Source organism: Hyperolius riggenbachi, chromosome 3 (assembly GCF_040937935.1).
Source record: "Hyperolius riggenbachi isolate aHypRig1 chromosome 3, aHypRig1.pri, whole genome shotgun sequence".
Lineage (NCBI taxonomy): Eukaryota > Metazoa > Chordata > Amphibia > Anura > Hyperoliidae > Hyperolius > Hyperolius riggenbachi.
Window position 1 is genome coordinate 211,275,120 of NC_090648.1, and position 16,834 is coordinate 211,291,953.

General features: G+C 42.6%; 1 protein-coding gene across 1 annotated transcript in view; it reads left to right on the forward strand.

Annotated features, from left to right (window-relative positions):
- LOC137563320 (RNA-binding protein with multiple splicing 2) overlaps positions 1 to 16,519 on the forward strand; it is a 38,239-nt gene extending 21,720 nt beyond the window's left edge. The window contains exons 2-8 of the mRNA XM_068275627.1: positions 129 to 206; positions 3,402 to 3,440; positions 3,518 to 3,580; positions 4,879 to 5,029; positions 5,134 to 5,282; positions 12,845 to 12,913; positions 15,597 to 16,519. Coding sequence (XP_068131728.1) covers positions 129 to 206; positions 3,402 to 3,440; positions 3,518 to 3,580; positions 4,879 to 5,029; positions 5,134 to 5,282; positions 12,845 to 12,907 — 543 coding nt within the window. The 3' untranslated portion in view covers positions 12,908 to 12,913; positions 15,597 to 16,519. The remainder of the gene's footprint in view (positions 1 to 128; positions 207 to 3,401; positions 3,441 to 3,517; positions 3,581 to 4,878; positions 5,030 to 5,133; positions 5,283 to 12,844; positions 12,914 to 15,596) is intronic.
- The last annotated feature ends 315 nt before the right edge of the window (positions 16,520 to 16,834 follow it).

Here is a 16,834-nt window from a genome sequence, read left to right on the forward strand (position 1 = left end):
TGCATCAAAGAAATTACGAGCCTAACAGGAACAGTCATGCATCAGCACAAGTTTCAACTGTTTGCCAGATTGTGCACCTGACTAGAGGGGTAATATAAGCTATTAATTGTGGCTCTTATAACCTACAGGTACGAACCCTCTTTGTAAGTGGACTACCTATAGACATAAAACCCAGAGAACTTTATCTGCTCTTTCGACCATTCAAGGTAAGGTTACGACTAAGGCAGTCTCTCTTAGACTCAGTTTAAGCAGCTGGAATTGCACTTTTACCTTAGGACTGACAATGTAACAAGTTTTTCTCTTAAGTCTTTGAACTGTTAAGTTTACAACAATGTGCAACTGTAAACTATCTTGTCTTAGTTAGGACTGCTATAAAGGACTGTACAAATGGCTGTTTGAAACCATTCTATGGCATTAGCAATTTAGTGATACTTTGTCATTACTGCTTTGGCCCTGGAAGGTACTTGTAGGTAATAGTGGTTTTTTTTTGGTTTTTTTTAATTCAGACACATTTTTCTTATAGAAAGGTCAAGCCCATACATGGTGTAATTTTTTTTTTATTAGATCATTTAGTTTATTCCATTGGATCGAATATAAAGACTTTTCCAGCATGTCCAATCAGATATTTCTCAAACTGGATAATCGTAATTTTTGCATCGTGTATGTAGTATAACTACTCAAAGGATAATTTAGGCAGTTCCCTTATATTACATAAAAATGGTACCTGGTACCTTGTATGTTAGCGGAGTCACACTGCAGAGCACTTTTTGATCAGTCAGCACTGCATTTGTTTTAAAAACTCACTACCATTGACTTGCAGCAAAATTGCTGCAATCCATGATTTATATTTTTTTTCAAAAGCTCTCAGCAAGTTTAATGTAAGCGAATGGAAGCATGTTTTTAAAAGCAAATGCAGCACTGATGGGTTGAATCGCTGCATTTTTAGCATTTTTCTTGTGGTAGCATCCAGCAAAAAACAGAATTTTGCTGCAATTTGCAGTATAAAAGCAGAGTTGGATCCTTCTAAGCAGTTTTTATTCTGGAGGTCTGAAATATCATGGTGTCTTCTAGAAGGAGATTCTGGAACTCTAGACCATACCCTGGGAAAAAAAATACGAACTGGTTTGGCAGCTGCCTTCTCAGTCTTAACCCTCCTGGCGGGCTAATAAAATCTGCCAGGGGGCAGCGCAGCAGGTTTTTTTTTTAAATCGTGTAGCAAGCCCAGGGCTCGCTACATGATAGCCGCTGTGCAGCAGCACCCCCCCGCCTGCTTCGATCGCCTCCGACGATCTCCGATCAGGAAATCCCATACAAAGAACGGGATTTCCTGGAGGGCTTCCCCCGTTGCCATGGCGATGGGCGGGATGACATCATTGTGAGCCCCAATCCACCCCTCAGCGCTGCCTGGCACTGATTGGCCCAGCAGCACACGGGGTCTGGGGAGGGGCGGTGTGGCGGATAGCAGCGATCGAGCACGGAGCGGCGGCGATCGGTGTGCTCACGCAGCTAGCAAAGTGCTAGCTGCGTGCAGCAAAAAAAATTATGCAAATCGGCCCAGCAAGGCCTGAGAAATCTTCCTGCACGGCTTACCCCGGCCAGGAATGTTAAAGGGAGCCTGAGCAGTTATTAAAAATGAAATTGTGACTTACTGCAATAGATGTGCAGAGCTCCAAAATGTGTACTAAAATGCACAACTTGCATTCAAAGGAGGTTAGCTTCAGTATAAATGTGCACATTGTTCCCTACTAGACTTCCCCACGGTGATGGCGGGTCCTTTCGAAGACCTACTGCTAGTCTAACAATAAAAACACAATTTTTTTTTCCCCTAGTACTGCTAGTCATAAAATGGTATACACCTTTCTTTCAAACTGTCATCAAACTGACAGCGCTCATAGGCTGCAACTGAATTGTAGACAGAGGCATTCAGAGCCCCACAGGGGCTAAATACATGCCTTGAATGCAAATCGAATGCAAATTGTGTACTGATCTATAATTTGAATGCAAATTGGAAGCACATCCTCTGTTCTACAATGCAGCCTATGAGCGCTGTCATTTGTTTGATGAAATTGTGACTTGGGGCTTCCTCCAGCCCACTGTAGGCTGAGGTCCTCCTGGCTCCTCTCCTGACTGGCAGCTCCATTATGGTACTTCCTGAAGTCAGGGCTGCTTCTCACTTTTCCTTTATGCATCATCGCGCCAGTGTAATACTAGCTTGTTGTTACACATGCGCAGTAGGAGCCTGTGCAGCTACATTTCTTGTCTAATTGTGCTGCCACTCTAAACACCCCAAATCTCTGCTTCTGCACCACCTTCGTGATGTGTGATACTCAGTAAGGGAGGCAGCTTCTGGGTGGCACTGTCATTACACCAGTGTGATGGTGCAAAGCAGTAAGCAGTAAGCAGCCCTGATGACTTTAGGCTGAAGTCATACAATGGAGCCACCAACCAGGAGAGGAGCCAGGAGGATGCTGGTGGACCTTGTGGCCTACAGTGGGCTGGTGGAAGCGCCAGGTAAGTCACAACTTCATTTTTAATGACTGCTCAGGGTCCCTTTAAGATTGAGAAAGATTCTAGTTTACTGACTGTAGTAATCAGGGTGGACTGTTACTCACCTGAATCACATGTGCAGATTGGTGACTTTCCTGACTGTACACTTGCTCAGGTTAGTGATTTGCAAAGGAACAGCAATGACTGCTTCCACATTTCTTTCATGGGTTATTTTGCTGTTGTGGACCAGATTAGAAGACGACAATTTTTAATAAGTTGTACGTGATTCCTTGTGTCTGAGTGTGAGATCTGGTCAGGTTTGAAGTATTATGCTGGGTGGCTAAAATCCCTTAGTTGAGAGGTAACTGGTTTATTTTTCTCTTCCCTCCTTTGCCTGAACTGGGGTCTAACTACAGTGAAAGGTACAATTTCAGATTCCACCACTCTGCCACTTGAATCAAATCATGGGCAAAATTGACCTGGATTTTACACTTTAAAATGTTTCATTTTTGCTGCTTGTTTGTTGCTGAACTTAGACACTAGTCTACTTATAGTAGATTTAACTCACAGGGTGTATAATCTGGCATTTTAAAGTTTGTATGCCCATGTCAATTTATTTTTAATCTCATCCAATGAGTTGCACAGCATATGCACAAATCTCCACACTGACAGAGCACAGCCTTAGGCACTGCTGGGAATTATGGGTACCACGTCAGTTCTGCTACTTGGGACCACAGCACCACCCCATGGCAGAGGGTGCAATTACACTCTCTGCAGCTTTTCACTGCTGTCCCTAATTAGCCATGCAGATTTACCCTTTCCTAGTATCCAGCACATCCACTCTCCAATGCTGCAATACCTCAGGCTTCTCAAGCACTCTCTAAAGCAATTTCTTTTCAATATTCTGCTTCTAGGGTTATGAAGGATCCCTCATCAAGTTAACTTCAAAACAGGTACCATTTTGTTCAGCCATATAAGTACTACAATAGTGAGTTGTATGCAAGCTATTGACCCTTTTATTTCCCTTTAGCCTGTAGGTTTTGTTACCTTTGACAATAGAGCTGGGGCTGAAGCTGCCAAGAATGCTTTAAATGTAAGTAATTATGCAGCTTTTTATATGGCAGAGAGGTAAATCTTTCTAACTGCAGTATTGTGATGCATCTTGTATGAAATGCTGTAGAGACTAGCTATTGTACTGTGGTGGGGCACTAACTCCAAATTGCTGCTGGTTCTAAATCCTAAGCTCAGGACTTTAGGACCCTCATAATTCTTGTCCTGTGAGATCAGGGTGCAAGGACAAAGTAAAGCTAAATAGTCTGTCCAGCTTATCCACAGGCCGTAATCGGGTACAGAGGGGCGAAAGTACCGGAATTCATGTTTCATACTAAAAATTATTTTGTAGAATGGACAGGTTGTAGGGCATGAACCAGTTCCCCATATCCACGTAACAAAGGTGGCTATTTGCTAAGCTTAACATTTTTAATGTATACAGCACTGAAAGAGGCAAATTAAGTGGTTGACTTGATCGACGTCTGGACAAGCACTTGGCAAAAAAACACTAGATTGGGAGTCCAAATCTTGTCTTTTCAACATAGGATCTGTAATCTGAACATCTAAAGTATTAAATACTAACTAGAGTGGCTCAGCCCCTGAGCTAGTGGCAATTACATCTGTTGTTAATCTTTAATCACTCCATGGAAAGATGTACCATATGCCTGTCATGCCCGTACCAAAAGTCAAATGGGAAGACCCTAGTAGCTCCACCTCACAGGTATAGGAGATCGCAATATTTTGCTGGCTTTCTTTTTATCCCTCTTTACTACCTGGTAAATATATCGGATATAGGATATGTATGCTGTGAGTGCTAAGCCAAATTCTGAAGTGCCAGCAGTCTGTAGATGTCCTGTTGTGTGCAAGGTTGTCAAATGCTTGCTTCTGTGATGAAGAGAATGTGGCAGAACAAGGGACAGGATATTGGTCTTGAGCCACCTAAGGGATTTTTTTTTTCCCCCCCACTAAATTGGAACACAGGCTGAACTGTAGACTGACTATATTTTTGATAAACCATTGGGAGTTGGGTAACTGCATCTATAGGCAGCATTTGGCAGAAATTTAGGTTTACTTTGTATTACAAGTACTGTACCTAACGACTAGTGCTCAGGACCAGAGGAGTGCATAATAGGCAGTGCATAACATAGACTTAATTTTTATAATTCAGAGCTTTTGATTTATAAAATTGAATATAAGTCAAATCCCCAATTCCTTTTGCAGTGAATCTATGAAATGGTGGGTTTCTGTAGGTACTGCAATCAGTACTAACGTTTGTGGGTTTCTTTTAGAGATCAGGACACTGGTTCTTCTGTTGACATTTGGCACTCTATTATTCCGCAGGGTATCAGATTTGACCCAGAAAACCCACAGACTTTAAGGCTAGAGTTTGCCAAGGCCAACACGAAGATGGCTAAGAACAAATTAATGGCTACACCTAACCCCACAAACCTTCACCCTGCACTTGGAGCACACTTCATTGCACGAGATCCATGTAAGTGTTTGATTTCTTATTCGAACCTGTGGTTCTATGGCAGTCGAAAAATATGTGGCATTTTAGAGGGGTTATCTGACGCTCTATGTATGACTATTTTGCAGATGACCTAACAGGAGCTGCACTTATCCCAGCATCACCAGAAGCCTGGTCTCCCTATCCACTGTACACTACAGAGTTGGCACCAGCAATACCACATGCAGCTTTTACATATCCTGCAGCTGCCGCTGCTGCAGCAGCACTCCATGCACAGGTTAGTGTTTGTGTTTTTGTTTTTTATAGGGGATGTTTCCATTAGTACTGGGCCATTCTAATCCTGGCTGCCACAATGCCTGCCTTTACACTGGCTGACATTTTACAATAACATTTCTATAGCGCTTTTCTCCCATAGGACTCAAAGCGCTTAGGCTCTCTGATTCAGTAATTGGTAGTAGGATGGAGTATTCACACCACAAATGTTTTTCTATTTATGCAAATGCCAAACTGAACAGGTGGGTTTTCAGTCTGGATTTACACACGTGAGGTTGGAGCACTGGTGTACCTCTAAGTTACATTAGAAGACCAACTGCAGGTGCAGTTATACCTTTTAGCTTAAGCATTCACCCAAGTTGTGTGCAGATAGTGCTTAAAGAGAATTTGTAAGGGGGGAGGGAGGACCTTCTGCCTCAGGAGGGGGAAGCCTCTGGATCCTAACAAGGCTTCCCCTGTCTTTCTCCATCCCTCTGTTTAATTGCAGGGTTCCACCAAAGTGTGGCAGGGTAAAGATTTACCTACTGCGATCCTGTGTAGGCACACTAGTGGCTTTCTGTTTGGGTTAAGGTGGAAATGGCTGAGGGCCCGTTTCCACTATCGCGAATCCGCATGCGGGCAACGCATGCGGATTCGCACAGTCAGTACAAGTGGATGGGACGGTTTCCACTTGTGCGTTTCCCCGCACGTTTTTCTGTGCAGAAAAAATCTGCAGGGTAGGGGCCTCAGAATTCGCCTGCGTGTGGAATGCAGGCGAATCGCACGCAATGTATTTAATAGGGAAATCGCATGCGTTTTCCCCATGCGTTTTTTGCCGCGATTTCGCATAGGTACCCATGTTAATTCACACAGGCAGTGACATGGTTAAAATCGCATACAGCCTTACCTATGCGAAATCGCGGCAAAAAACGCATGCGGAATCGCACCCGCATGCAATTTGCCTGCGGTGATTCGCCGGCGATTTCGTAACGCTATAGTGGAAACGGGCCCTGAATCCACTCTACTGCACATGCACAAGTTCTCTGCGCCAGCACAGTAGAGCAGATACAGTTGGGTTTGACACTTTCCACCTTACCTAAACCAAGAGCTGCTACTGCGCTGGATCCCAGAGGTAAGTAAATCTAGCTGAGGGAGGGGAGGGCCAGCGCTGGATTGGTTGGGAGCCTCATTGAAACCCTGAGGCTTCCTCCTCCCAGGGTACGTCCCAGTTAACCTATATCTGACACTTACAATGTGGTGAAACCTGATTTGAAAGTACCCAAGCTGACTTGCATACTAACAGTCCCCATCGAAAGGTTGGTCTGCAAAACACAGGGTGAGGGTTCACACAAAGTGCCAACAGCTTGTTAAACTGACTCATCATAAGCGGAACCAAACCCTTTTTTTAATGCAAAATATTTAGTTGCACCACTCTAACACATACAAATATAAACACTCCAAACCTATGACCATTTCAGTGCATGCTTTTCACCCTCCTTGCATAACTAGGGTTATACAGGTGGCAGCCATTAGCAATTCCTCCTTTGCTGGACACTACCTACTCCAGCATTTTGCCGGATTATTTGCCGGCAATAAGGGAGGGGTTTCTCCAATAAATGTAAAATATTTGTCGTCATGCAGCTGAAAAAAAGGCTGCTATCATAATTTAGAAAATATTTTATTTCTAAAATCTTGTATTTTTAATTTGGGTCCACCTTTACTGAGCAAGAGGTCCACCAGAACGCTAGCATTTCTTTGTAATGAAGGCACTGCCAGGATAGAGGTACCAAAACATGCAAACAGCTGGCAAAATATATGCCCTAACTTGCATTTGCTACAGTGGAGCGCTGCTAAATTGTTGTAGCTTGAACAGTGAGTTTCTATAATAAAAGTAGCAGAAGTTTGCCATGTCAATGAGGCACAGTATCCAAGATGGACTGCATACAGGAAGAATAGAAACCCACATCTGAAGCACCAACCTGGAATTTTTGCAGGTAACTAGCATTCTGTAGGGTTGCGATTGTCTACATTTGCAAAACTAAATGAGCTGAATGGTGGTAACAAAACTGATCAACACCAAAACCATATGAAGGCTACTCTTACAAACAAGGTTGTGATTCAGATCTTGAGTAGACTGTGGTGCCAAAGCCATCAAACCTAAACTATGAAGTAATGGAAAGGTCAGAGTTGAGCTCATTTCCTACATTTTGGTCACCTTTCCATCAAATGCCATTCCAAGCTTACAAATCCAGATTGTTTGCTATCAAGAGCAAAACATGAAAGGTGTGTAATTGTGGTTGAGCTCAGTCACTGGAATTCTGCCAGATCCATTACCTTGCAAGGTCACCTAACTCGCAATGTCTACATGGCAAATGAAGGATGTTGTCTTCCAAAAAAAGTGAGCATCAGGAAAGCTTTTATCAGACTAGTGATTGTTTACAAATGTTGGCAGCCTACTCTACTGCGTGTGTAATGTTTGGAGTCCATTTCATACAATACTCTAACCAGCTTTGTACAGACCTACCATTTTTGTCTGCTACAAGCTTGAGTAATATGCCTAATCAGGCTAACCATAACCGAATACTGTATAGGGCAGTGATAGGCAAACTTGGCTCTCCAGCTGTTAAACAAAGTCCCACAATGCATTTGCCTTTATGAATCATGACTGTGGCTGTCAGCCTCCTGCAATGCATTGTGGGACTTGTAGTTCCTTTAAAAGCTGGAGAGCCAAGTCTGCCTATCCCTGGTATAGGGAAAATGCACGTGGTTGTGAAGCCAACTTGGATTTACATGCAAACTCTGAGGCAGGGGTCACACTTACCGGCTTTCGTACGCGTTTTCTGCACAGAAAAACTGACTTCAACTGAGAACTCATGTTAATCAATAAGCAAGGTCACACTTTAATGCAGATTTCGCATGCAGAAAAAAAACTGACATCTTGCGCAATTTGTCAGTTTTCTCTATAAATTACATTAGCTGTTGTAAGGTAGAGGTCACACTTGTCTTTCAGTTTTCTGCAAAGTGTAGAAACTGAAAGACAAGTGTGACCCCTGCCTGAACATATAAAGTACAGGATCAGCAAATCAACTCAAATGTAAAGCTTAACTCAAATCTCCAGCAATATTCTACACACAGTAGTTTAATCAGTGTACACTTGTAACTATAGTTGTTGGCTTGGGTAATGTTTCACAATATTAACAATTGGTAAACCATTTACCTATGTGCTGACTTGAGATAGATTTAGGCAGTTTATCAGATGAGCTGTATTTTATTTTCACTAAACCCAGATCTGGTCAGTATCATATCTGAATGCAGGTTTGGATCTTCCTGTATGTTATGGCTGAGGGTCAGTTGTGTGTACTTCCAGAAATGTGAATTATTCAGATGACTGAACTGCATTACTGTGTCAGTTAACAGGAGGCCCTAGCTAAATCCTGTCAGTAAACTGTGTATGCACCTTGAGTGTAGACTGCAATCTCCTGCAGAGATTGGAACTCCAAATCCTTATATGACAATTTTGGGGGTTGAGTGCTGTACTAATGTATCCATTTGCAGCACCAGGGCAAATCTTACCCTTTCTTTGAAGAATGGAGCAGGGATGGCACACAAAGCAGCTTCTGGCAGATGTTGGAAGAAACCATGTTCTCAGGGGTGGCTGTGGTTTGAAAGACAAGGGGCCATATGCAATTCACTTTCTCCTGAGATTCCTCCTAGGATTTTAAATGCCTTTTTCCCCCACTGCAAAGTACTGTGAAAATGATTTGCTTTCTGGTGGTTGAAAATATTTTATTTAAAAGTTGTGAAAATATCACCTGCAAAACTCAGGTGGAAAAGTGAATTGCTTATGGCTCAAGGTGGTCCGGATCCTAAAGTGTAACTGGATGGGTGGGAGGAGGGAGTGCCACAAATGGGTCCTTGATGTAAGATTTTCTAGATGGCTTCATTTTTCTGAGGGGAAACTTTAAATCATTTAGAGCTGCCATACAAGTCAAGCCAATGCAGTTGGGCTGGAGATTTTTTTTTTTTTTTTTTTTTATGTATGTAGCTATTCATTGCAAGTTGTACTCTGGCAGTTTGAGCCGAAGCTACAAATTTAGTGCTCTGACATAGATTTCACCCTAAAATGATGCTGTTTAGCAGTGGAATGTTATCTTGTGTTCCCTCCCCCAGCTCTTGCCACAAACTGACTGAACAGAAAACATCTGTCTATTAAAACAAGCAAAATAGAGGATGTTACACAAACATCCAATAGTTGTTTTCAAACATCTGTCCAGGGTTAATGAACTTTCAAAAGATTTCAGCCCAAATATAACCTAGCAAGTCTTTAGTTAAGTCTTATGTCTATGAAAGTTAGAAAAGGCCAATGTAGGTATAGCCAGACTTTGATGCTTAGTGAGATTTGCCTTCTTAAAACCGAGGGGAACTTGAAATAAGCTATAAGTGAACACTTTTTTTTTTTTTTTTTTTTATTGCAAGCTCTGTTTTGTGTTCTAAGAAGGCAAATTTTTTTTTTTTTTTTTTTAGGCAGGGCTTCTTGGTCTCTTTTGGCCCCCCTATACTTTACTAGTGGTTTGGGTCACCTTGAGCTGCTTGGCTACTCTGTTAGACTTTGAGTAATCTCAACAGTGAAAGCATTAAATGTTAAGACTAAAAAATCAGGTTTTATAATCGGTCAAATGACTGGTGCAGTTTCCGGTGGTACAAAATCTGTGCTCTGTAATAGGACTTAAAGAGAAACTCTGACCAAGAATAGAACTTTATCCCAATCAGTAGCTGATACCCCCTTTTACATGAGAAATCTATTCCTTTTCACAAACAGATCAGGGGGCTCTGTATGGCTGATATTGTGTTGAAACCCCGCCCACAATAGAACTTTATCCCAATCAGTAGCTGATACCCCCTTTTACATGAGAAATCTATTCCTTTTCACAAACAGATCAGGGGGCTCTGTATGGCTGATATTGTGTTGAAACCCCGCCCACAAATTCTGAGTACATACTCTTGGTTTCCAACTGCCTAAATGGCAAGCAGCAGCTGCATCACTTGCCAGCAGTTAAAATGTCACTATGTGATAAATGTCAGAATATAAATCGGAGTTAAAAGATTTTTCAATGGGCAAACACTGACTAAATCACTTATACATAATAAAAATGAAGCCCTTTTTTTATTTCACTGGAGTTCCTTTTTAAGCTTCAAGACTAAACTCTTCCAGGATTGAAAACTTTGTGGGACAATTGCTACTGGCAATTCCACATGATTAAGTGAAAACGGAAAAAGACTGAACCTCTTAAAGCGGAACCAAACTTTTTTTTTTTCAAAATATTTAGTTGCACCACTCTGACATATACAAAGATAAACCCTCCTTCAAGCCTATGAGCATTTCAGTGCATGCTTTTCACTTTTTTTTTATTTTCATAACTAGGGTTATACAGGTGGCAGCCACTACTTCTGAACTTTAATAGGTTTTAGATCATGGGTGTTTGTCATCAGCTACCCTCCCTCACAGGGGCATCCTCTGTGTGAAATCTCACACAAGCTGAGATCGCCTCCCCTGTGACATCAGTAGCAGCCTGTGTTTTATCTCCACCAGTCTGCTGGATTCTGTCCCGGCAATATGAAGGGAGGGGTTCCTCCAATAAAAGTAAAAAAGTTGGTTGTTATGCAGCTGAAAAAGCTAGAAGTTAAAAAAATTTAATTTCTGATATCTTGTATTTTTTAATTTGGGTCCACTTTAAGTGAGATGCTTAAGGCTGCCTAGATCTTAAGTTCCACAATTTAGGTTTATAATGTCACCTTTGTGGAACAAGAAATTCTTCAACACCAAATCTCTTGTGAGATACTACTGGTAAGTGTAGAAATATATAGCCCAACAAAGCTGGTTAACCAACCGCTCCAAGCAAACTGGTAACTATTGGCTGGGATGGGCTAAATTTTGTCTTCCTGGCCCATGGACTTTAGTGGGATTTGATTCTCAAAAGCTGCACTAGCTTACAAATTTGTATCCCCTGGATTTAACCTTACTGTAATGAGACCCTGCATGAGCCTAGTCCACTAATGCCAAATTAAAGTGAACAAAGCACCAACATTTAGTAGTGTTTTGTGTTTTTTTTTTTTTTTTTATTTATTTTTTTTTTTATTCAGGGGTGTAGAGCAACGAGCTGGAGCTCAAAGTAGAGCGACCATAAGTTATATTAAATGTAAACATGTATCAAGAAGTACACTTCTACCGGAATAAAATGTGCTACAAATTTTCTCCTATGTTGCTGTCACTATAGGTAGTGTAAATCTGACAGTACTGACAAGTTTTGGACTAGCCCATATCATGGGGTATTCTCAGCATGGCCTATAGTCTTTATAAAGACACGCCCTGAAAAGTATTTAACCAAATATGCTGGCCAGCCTCCCTGCTCCCTGTATACATTTTTGGGGGGCAGGTGGATGGAGCAGCTGCTATTCTCTAAGTGCTTTTGAATATAGAGAACCCTGTGAATCCCCCATGAGATGGGCTGGTCCAAAACCTGTCCGTTCTGTCAGATTACTACTACCTATAGTAAGTCACAGCAACATAAGGGAAAAGTAATTGATAGCATTTTTTTTTACTCTGGGAGAAATATTTGTAGGTTTTAGGCTCCCTGCAAATCCATATTCTGATTTTCAATTCAGAATTTCCCTGAATACATTCAACAGAAAAAAATAAAAAAAAACAGTATGCAGTAAAGATTAAAAATCTGATGTAAAAAGCAGAATCTGAATCAGAAATGCATGCAGTGTGCAAGAGGCCTTAGTATGCTTTTAAATCTTGTTTTTTTTTTTTTTTTGTGGTCCTCTTAGTGACCTGGAGTGAGAATTGTGTGTAATAAAGAATATTTTAACAAATGGTCTCATTTTTATTTTCAGACATTTTATAACCTTACATCGTTCTGCCTATTTGCCGTTTTATAAACCACACTCTGTATTTTAAACTGTAAAACCTTATCTCAAGCTGTCTCACTGTTGGCTGTTTAACCACTTGAGGACGCACTATCTCCTAGCTCCACAGACAGCCGTTTACACCAATCAGCATGGAGCGGTCCTGGGGCTGCCGCACTGCTCACACCAATTACGTGGAGCAGTCGGAAAGTAGTTAAAGGAGTTATCAGGGAAAAGTAAAAATTGGTTTTACTCACCTGGGGCTTTCTCCAGCCGACTGTTCCACGCTGTCACCTCAGCTCCCTGCCGCTGCCCCGCTCTGTATTCAGGCTGAATGTGGGGTTGGCCGTACTGCGGTTGCGCAAAGCTGTCATGGACATGAGGGCCTTGGCAAACTGTGCAGGTGACCCACGTGACCATGATTGACAGCGGTGCTTCGCAGCTGCAGTAAGGCCGACCCCCGCAGGTCAGCCTGAATACAGTGACAGTGTGGGACAGTTGGCTGCAAGGGTCCGCTTTTTTCTTTTATGCAGAAAAGACACCACAGCCTAGTTAATTGTATGATTAGCACTCTGCATACAAATGTTCATCACGGATATCCTTTGTAGTTTTGCCCCTAACTAACCTCCATTAATTTGCAGTGTACCATTTAATCCCTCATGTAATTATATATTACAGATGCGCTGGTATCCTCCATCAGAAGCCACCCAGCAGGGATGGAAGTCTCGTCAATTCTGCTAAGCTTTGGTAAGTCTGGATTAGTTTACTAAATTGGATCAAATACTGGTCTGGAAGTAATCTTGATTCATATAGCCAAGTGCATCTCCCACTCAGCATAGAATTCTCTGTACTAACATCCTGCAGGAATCGCCTGCCAGTACTGGATGCACCACCTGTGATTTCAGAAAGTACATCATGGAGGAAAGATTTTACAATAGCCAAATACTTACTTTATAAACTTAGATGTATTGTTTCCCATCCATTACAGTTCCCCCTCTAAGCTTGGTACACATCCAATATTGGCCAATCGCAGCCCTCCTACGTGTAAGTGGTAACATTTGCCAATGACTGGTCATTCCAAATTGGTTGCATAGCACACTAGATGAAACTCAGCTGAGGTGGTTTAATGCTTTAGTGAGGTGGGTCTACAGCAGCTGCCTGATCTTGCTAAAGAGCAGTCTTGCTGAATCTCTAGTGACACCCAGATAGCCCCAATTGTATTGCCTTACAGTGGCTAGGATTCTAAAGGTGGCCATACACTTATAGATTTGCAGCAGATTCGACCATCAGATTTCTGGCAGATGCCTGTAAAGTCCAATCTGACAGCAATCTATCTGCCACACACTAGGAACAATTTCCAATAGATTTCAGAATCTATTGGAAATCTATCTATCTAAAGGGGCCCATACACAACGCTTTTCCTGCAGATATACAGCATATTCCATCACTGATCTAATCTGCTGTGAAATCGATATGAATACACTGACCGCGCTTTCCGACTGAAATCTATCATTCCCCTCCCTGTTGTGCGGAAGATTTCGCTCAATCACCGGTGGGTCGGGAGTGCGTCGATAGCGGCATTTGAATGACCGACGCTAGCGGCAATACATTACCTGATCCGGCTCAAGTCCCAGCTGTCACCACTGTCTTCTCTCCGCTCGCCTCCTCCAGCTTCACTTACTTCCTGTCGGACAGGAAGTTTAAACAGTAGAGTGCCCTCTACTGTTTAAACTTCCCCCGGCAGGAAGTAAAGTGAAGCTGTAGTCCTGGAGCGGAGAAGGGACAGCGGGGACTGGCGCCAGCCGGATCAGGTAATGTATGCCGGGGGGGGGGGGGGGGCAGCCTCAGATTGTGAATCTTTCATGCTGAAATCTACTAACCATCTAATCAGAGATTGTATGGCTGCCTTTACTGCAGATTCGATCAGAGGGATCTATCTGTTGGTCAATCTAATAGCAAATCAACCAGTGTATGGCCACCTTGACTGCATTAGACCATCAGATCCAATGCAACTCTGGGTCATCGATCTGCTGCCAGCAGTTGATCTACCTAGATTTTCCATCCTGTCAGATCAAATTGATCGAATGGGGAATTTGAAAGAATCTATTTCTATAGAATTGATCACCGGCTGAAATCGACCAGTGTATGGGCCCATTTAGAGGTTTTTTCTTGCACTAGAATGTGGGTGGAGTCAAATTTACATTAACTTAACAGTGGTCTAAGGCTTGCCCAGCAAAATGTTTGAAGCCCCTTCTCCATTAATACAAAAACAAAATTGCTGCATAGCACAAATGGGCAGTGTCTCATGCATAACTAGGCAGTTACCTGGCTTCTGTGCTTGCTGCTTTGGCTTTCTGCTGATGCCAGTCCCCCAAAGCCATCACTAACCTTCAAGTGTACCCCCTCCCTTGGGCCTCCATTGAGGCACCACAACTCCTATCATGCCTATAGGAGAACCACAGCTCCCTGCATGTTTCCATAAAGGCATCCCAGCACCACCCCACAGCCAGGGCCGGTTCTAGACTTTTTTTTTTTTCTTTCTTTCTGCTGGAGCCAAACATGTGAGGATGACAAACCCCCTGATCGGTAGTAAAATTGCCCCAGTATAGGTTGCCTGGAGGGGGTAGCAGCCAGGAAGGGGGAGCGGCAGGCACAGCAGTGGGGGGGTCATCTCCCCCTCCAGCTAATTGCGCAGCATTTCTATCAGGCAGCATGCGGGGAAAGCAATGACTCTCCTGCCTGCATTCCACCACTACATGCTGGGCAATTATCTGGAGGGGGAGCTTGGATGGGGAAGCCCCAGGTGAGAGTTCTGACCCTTTCCTGGCTGCTAACCACCAACTTGGCGGCCCCCACCCATGGCCAGGTCGGCACCACCCCACTTCCGCAGCCTGAGGAACCAGCCTCACCCCACTTCATGGGTGGCCTGGGGCTGCCCACAGCACCCAGTATTGCCAGAGGCACCACAGCACCCAGCATATCCCTGATTGATGCATCGCTGCTCCCAGCATGCCCACCATTGAGGCACCACAGCTGACTCTGCCCGCAGGACATCTGGGGCACCCCAGAATAGATCTGGGGCATGTGCCACTGATCTTTGGGGCTAGCAATGCCCGTTTTATCGCCACCTGTGAGAAGCTGTGCAATCATGTGTCGCTCAATAGCAGTAACTGATCCTCACATGTTTCTTGCTGAAACTTCAGCAGGCATCCGTGCTTACTATACTAGTGAGCTACTTTCCTTTTGGCATACACCTGTTATAATTCTAGTCCTACAAACCAGGAGCATGTGTCCCTGATGAGGCTGGCAGAGTATGCAATATGACTAATCTGTGTAGCTCTCATTTGGAAAACAGGACTTGGGTAGGTCTTTCTATGCTGTTCTGTTTAGGGTCACTACAGGTTTGCTTTAATAATCTTTTTACTTTTAGGGTTTTTCTTCCTCTCCATGAAGTGATGTGCCAGAAATGAACAAGTGTTTTTGTAAAACCTACTTTTCGAGATGCCTCAATGTTTGGTCAGGCCATCCTAATGTGGAGGTTTCATGCCGATCCTTCCAGCTACTTCAAGTGATTTGACGAGCTTTCTGCAGAACACACAAACCTCTCTGGGTAGCTTCAGTAACTAGGTTATAATGGAGTGACCCAGCAATGTGACTTTATGGGTAGAAGACGTGGCTGTGCTTTAGCCAGACCATACTCTATACATTTCTGTAATGCTAAGGATCTTTCATCGCATGTTGACTTTCTGGCATGAATTAGTTATTTAAGTGTGCGTGTGCTTGTTTAAATCTATTGCTTTACCAGTTTCAGACAGTCCTACTTTCTGATGAGTCTTTGTCATGCTTTGATGAAAACTTGGTGTAAAGTACTGCTCAGTCTACCACCTCAAATTCAAAACTAATGCAGTTTCGACTGCAAACTTCTACTTCCAATCGGTTTCTGTGTTTTCATTGGAGTCTGTCTTTGCCAAATAATGCAACCTTATGAGGAAACAAAGCAAGAGTACCAGTATTTTTGTAACTTGTTTAATAAGGAGATATTTATGCATATGTCATGTGTTTTTGTGTGATAATTATTAAAGAATATATTCTGTCATAAGTTAATGTTCAGTTAAGGAGCTCAAATCTGTAATGGTTTGTCTACTGTACTCTATGAACAATTGTGCAATTTTTGTTTTGCTGCAGCCTACTGCTTGGTATTGATGTATTTTCAGTATTATGATGGATCTCCTGCTTGTATGGAGTTTATCTGATCCTACAAGAATGTGATACTGGATGACATATAAAATATTTAAGAAATGTGTGAATTTCTGAATTCATTGTTTCTGATCAATTAAAGTCATTAAAAACAAACTAGCTGGTTGAAGTTATTTTTCTACATTGATCTTTATGTAGTGACTGACCCAGCCTTCTCCTTACCCCTGCGCTAGGCCAGATGCATTTATTACACATTTTTAATGGTGGTTTTTTTTGTTTGTCACTTAATGTATCTAAAGTGACATGTACTTGTGGTACTAGCCCGTGTGGTAGTGGGTAAGCGCTCCTAAACCAGCTTGTGATTCAGTGATTTCCTGAAAGGTAACTTGAAGCCAAAGGCCTTTTTCTCTGTTGGAGGAAGTAAAATAAGGACTTTTTTTTTCCTTCTATCCTTTCTATTATCCTGGTCTC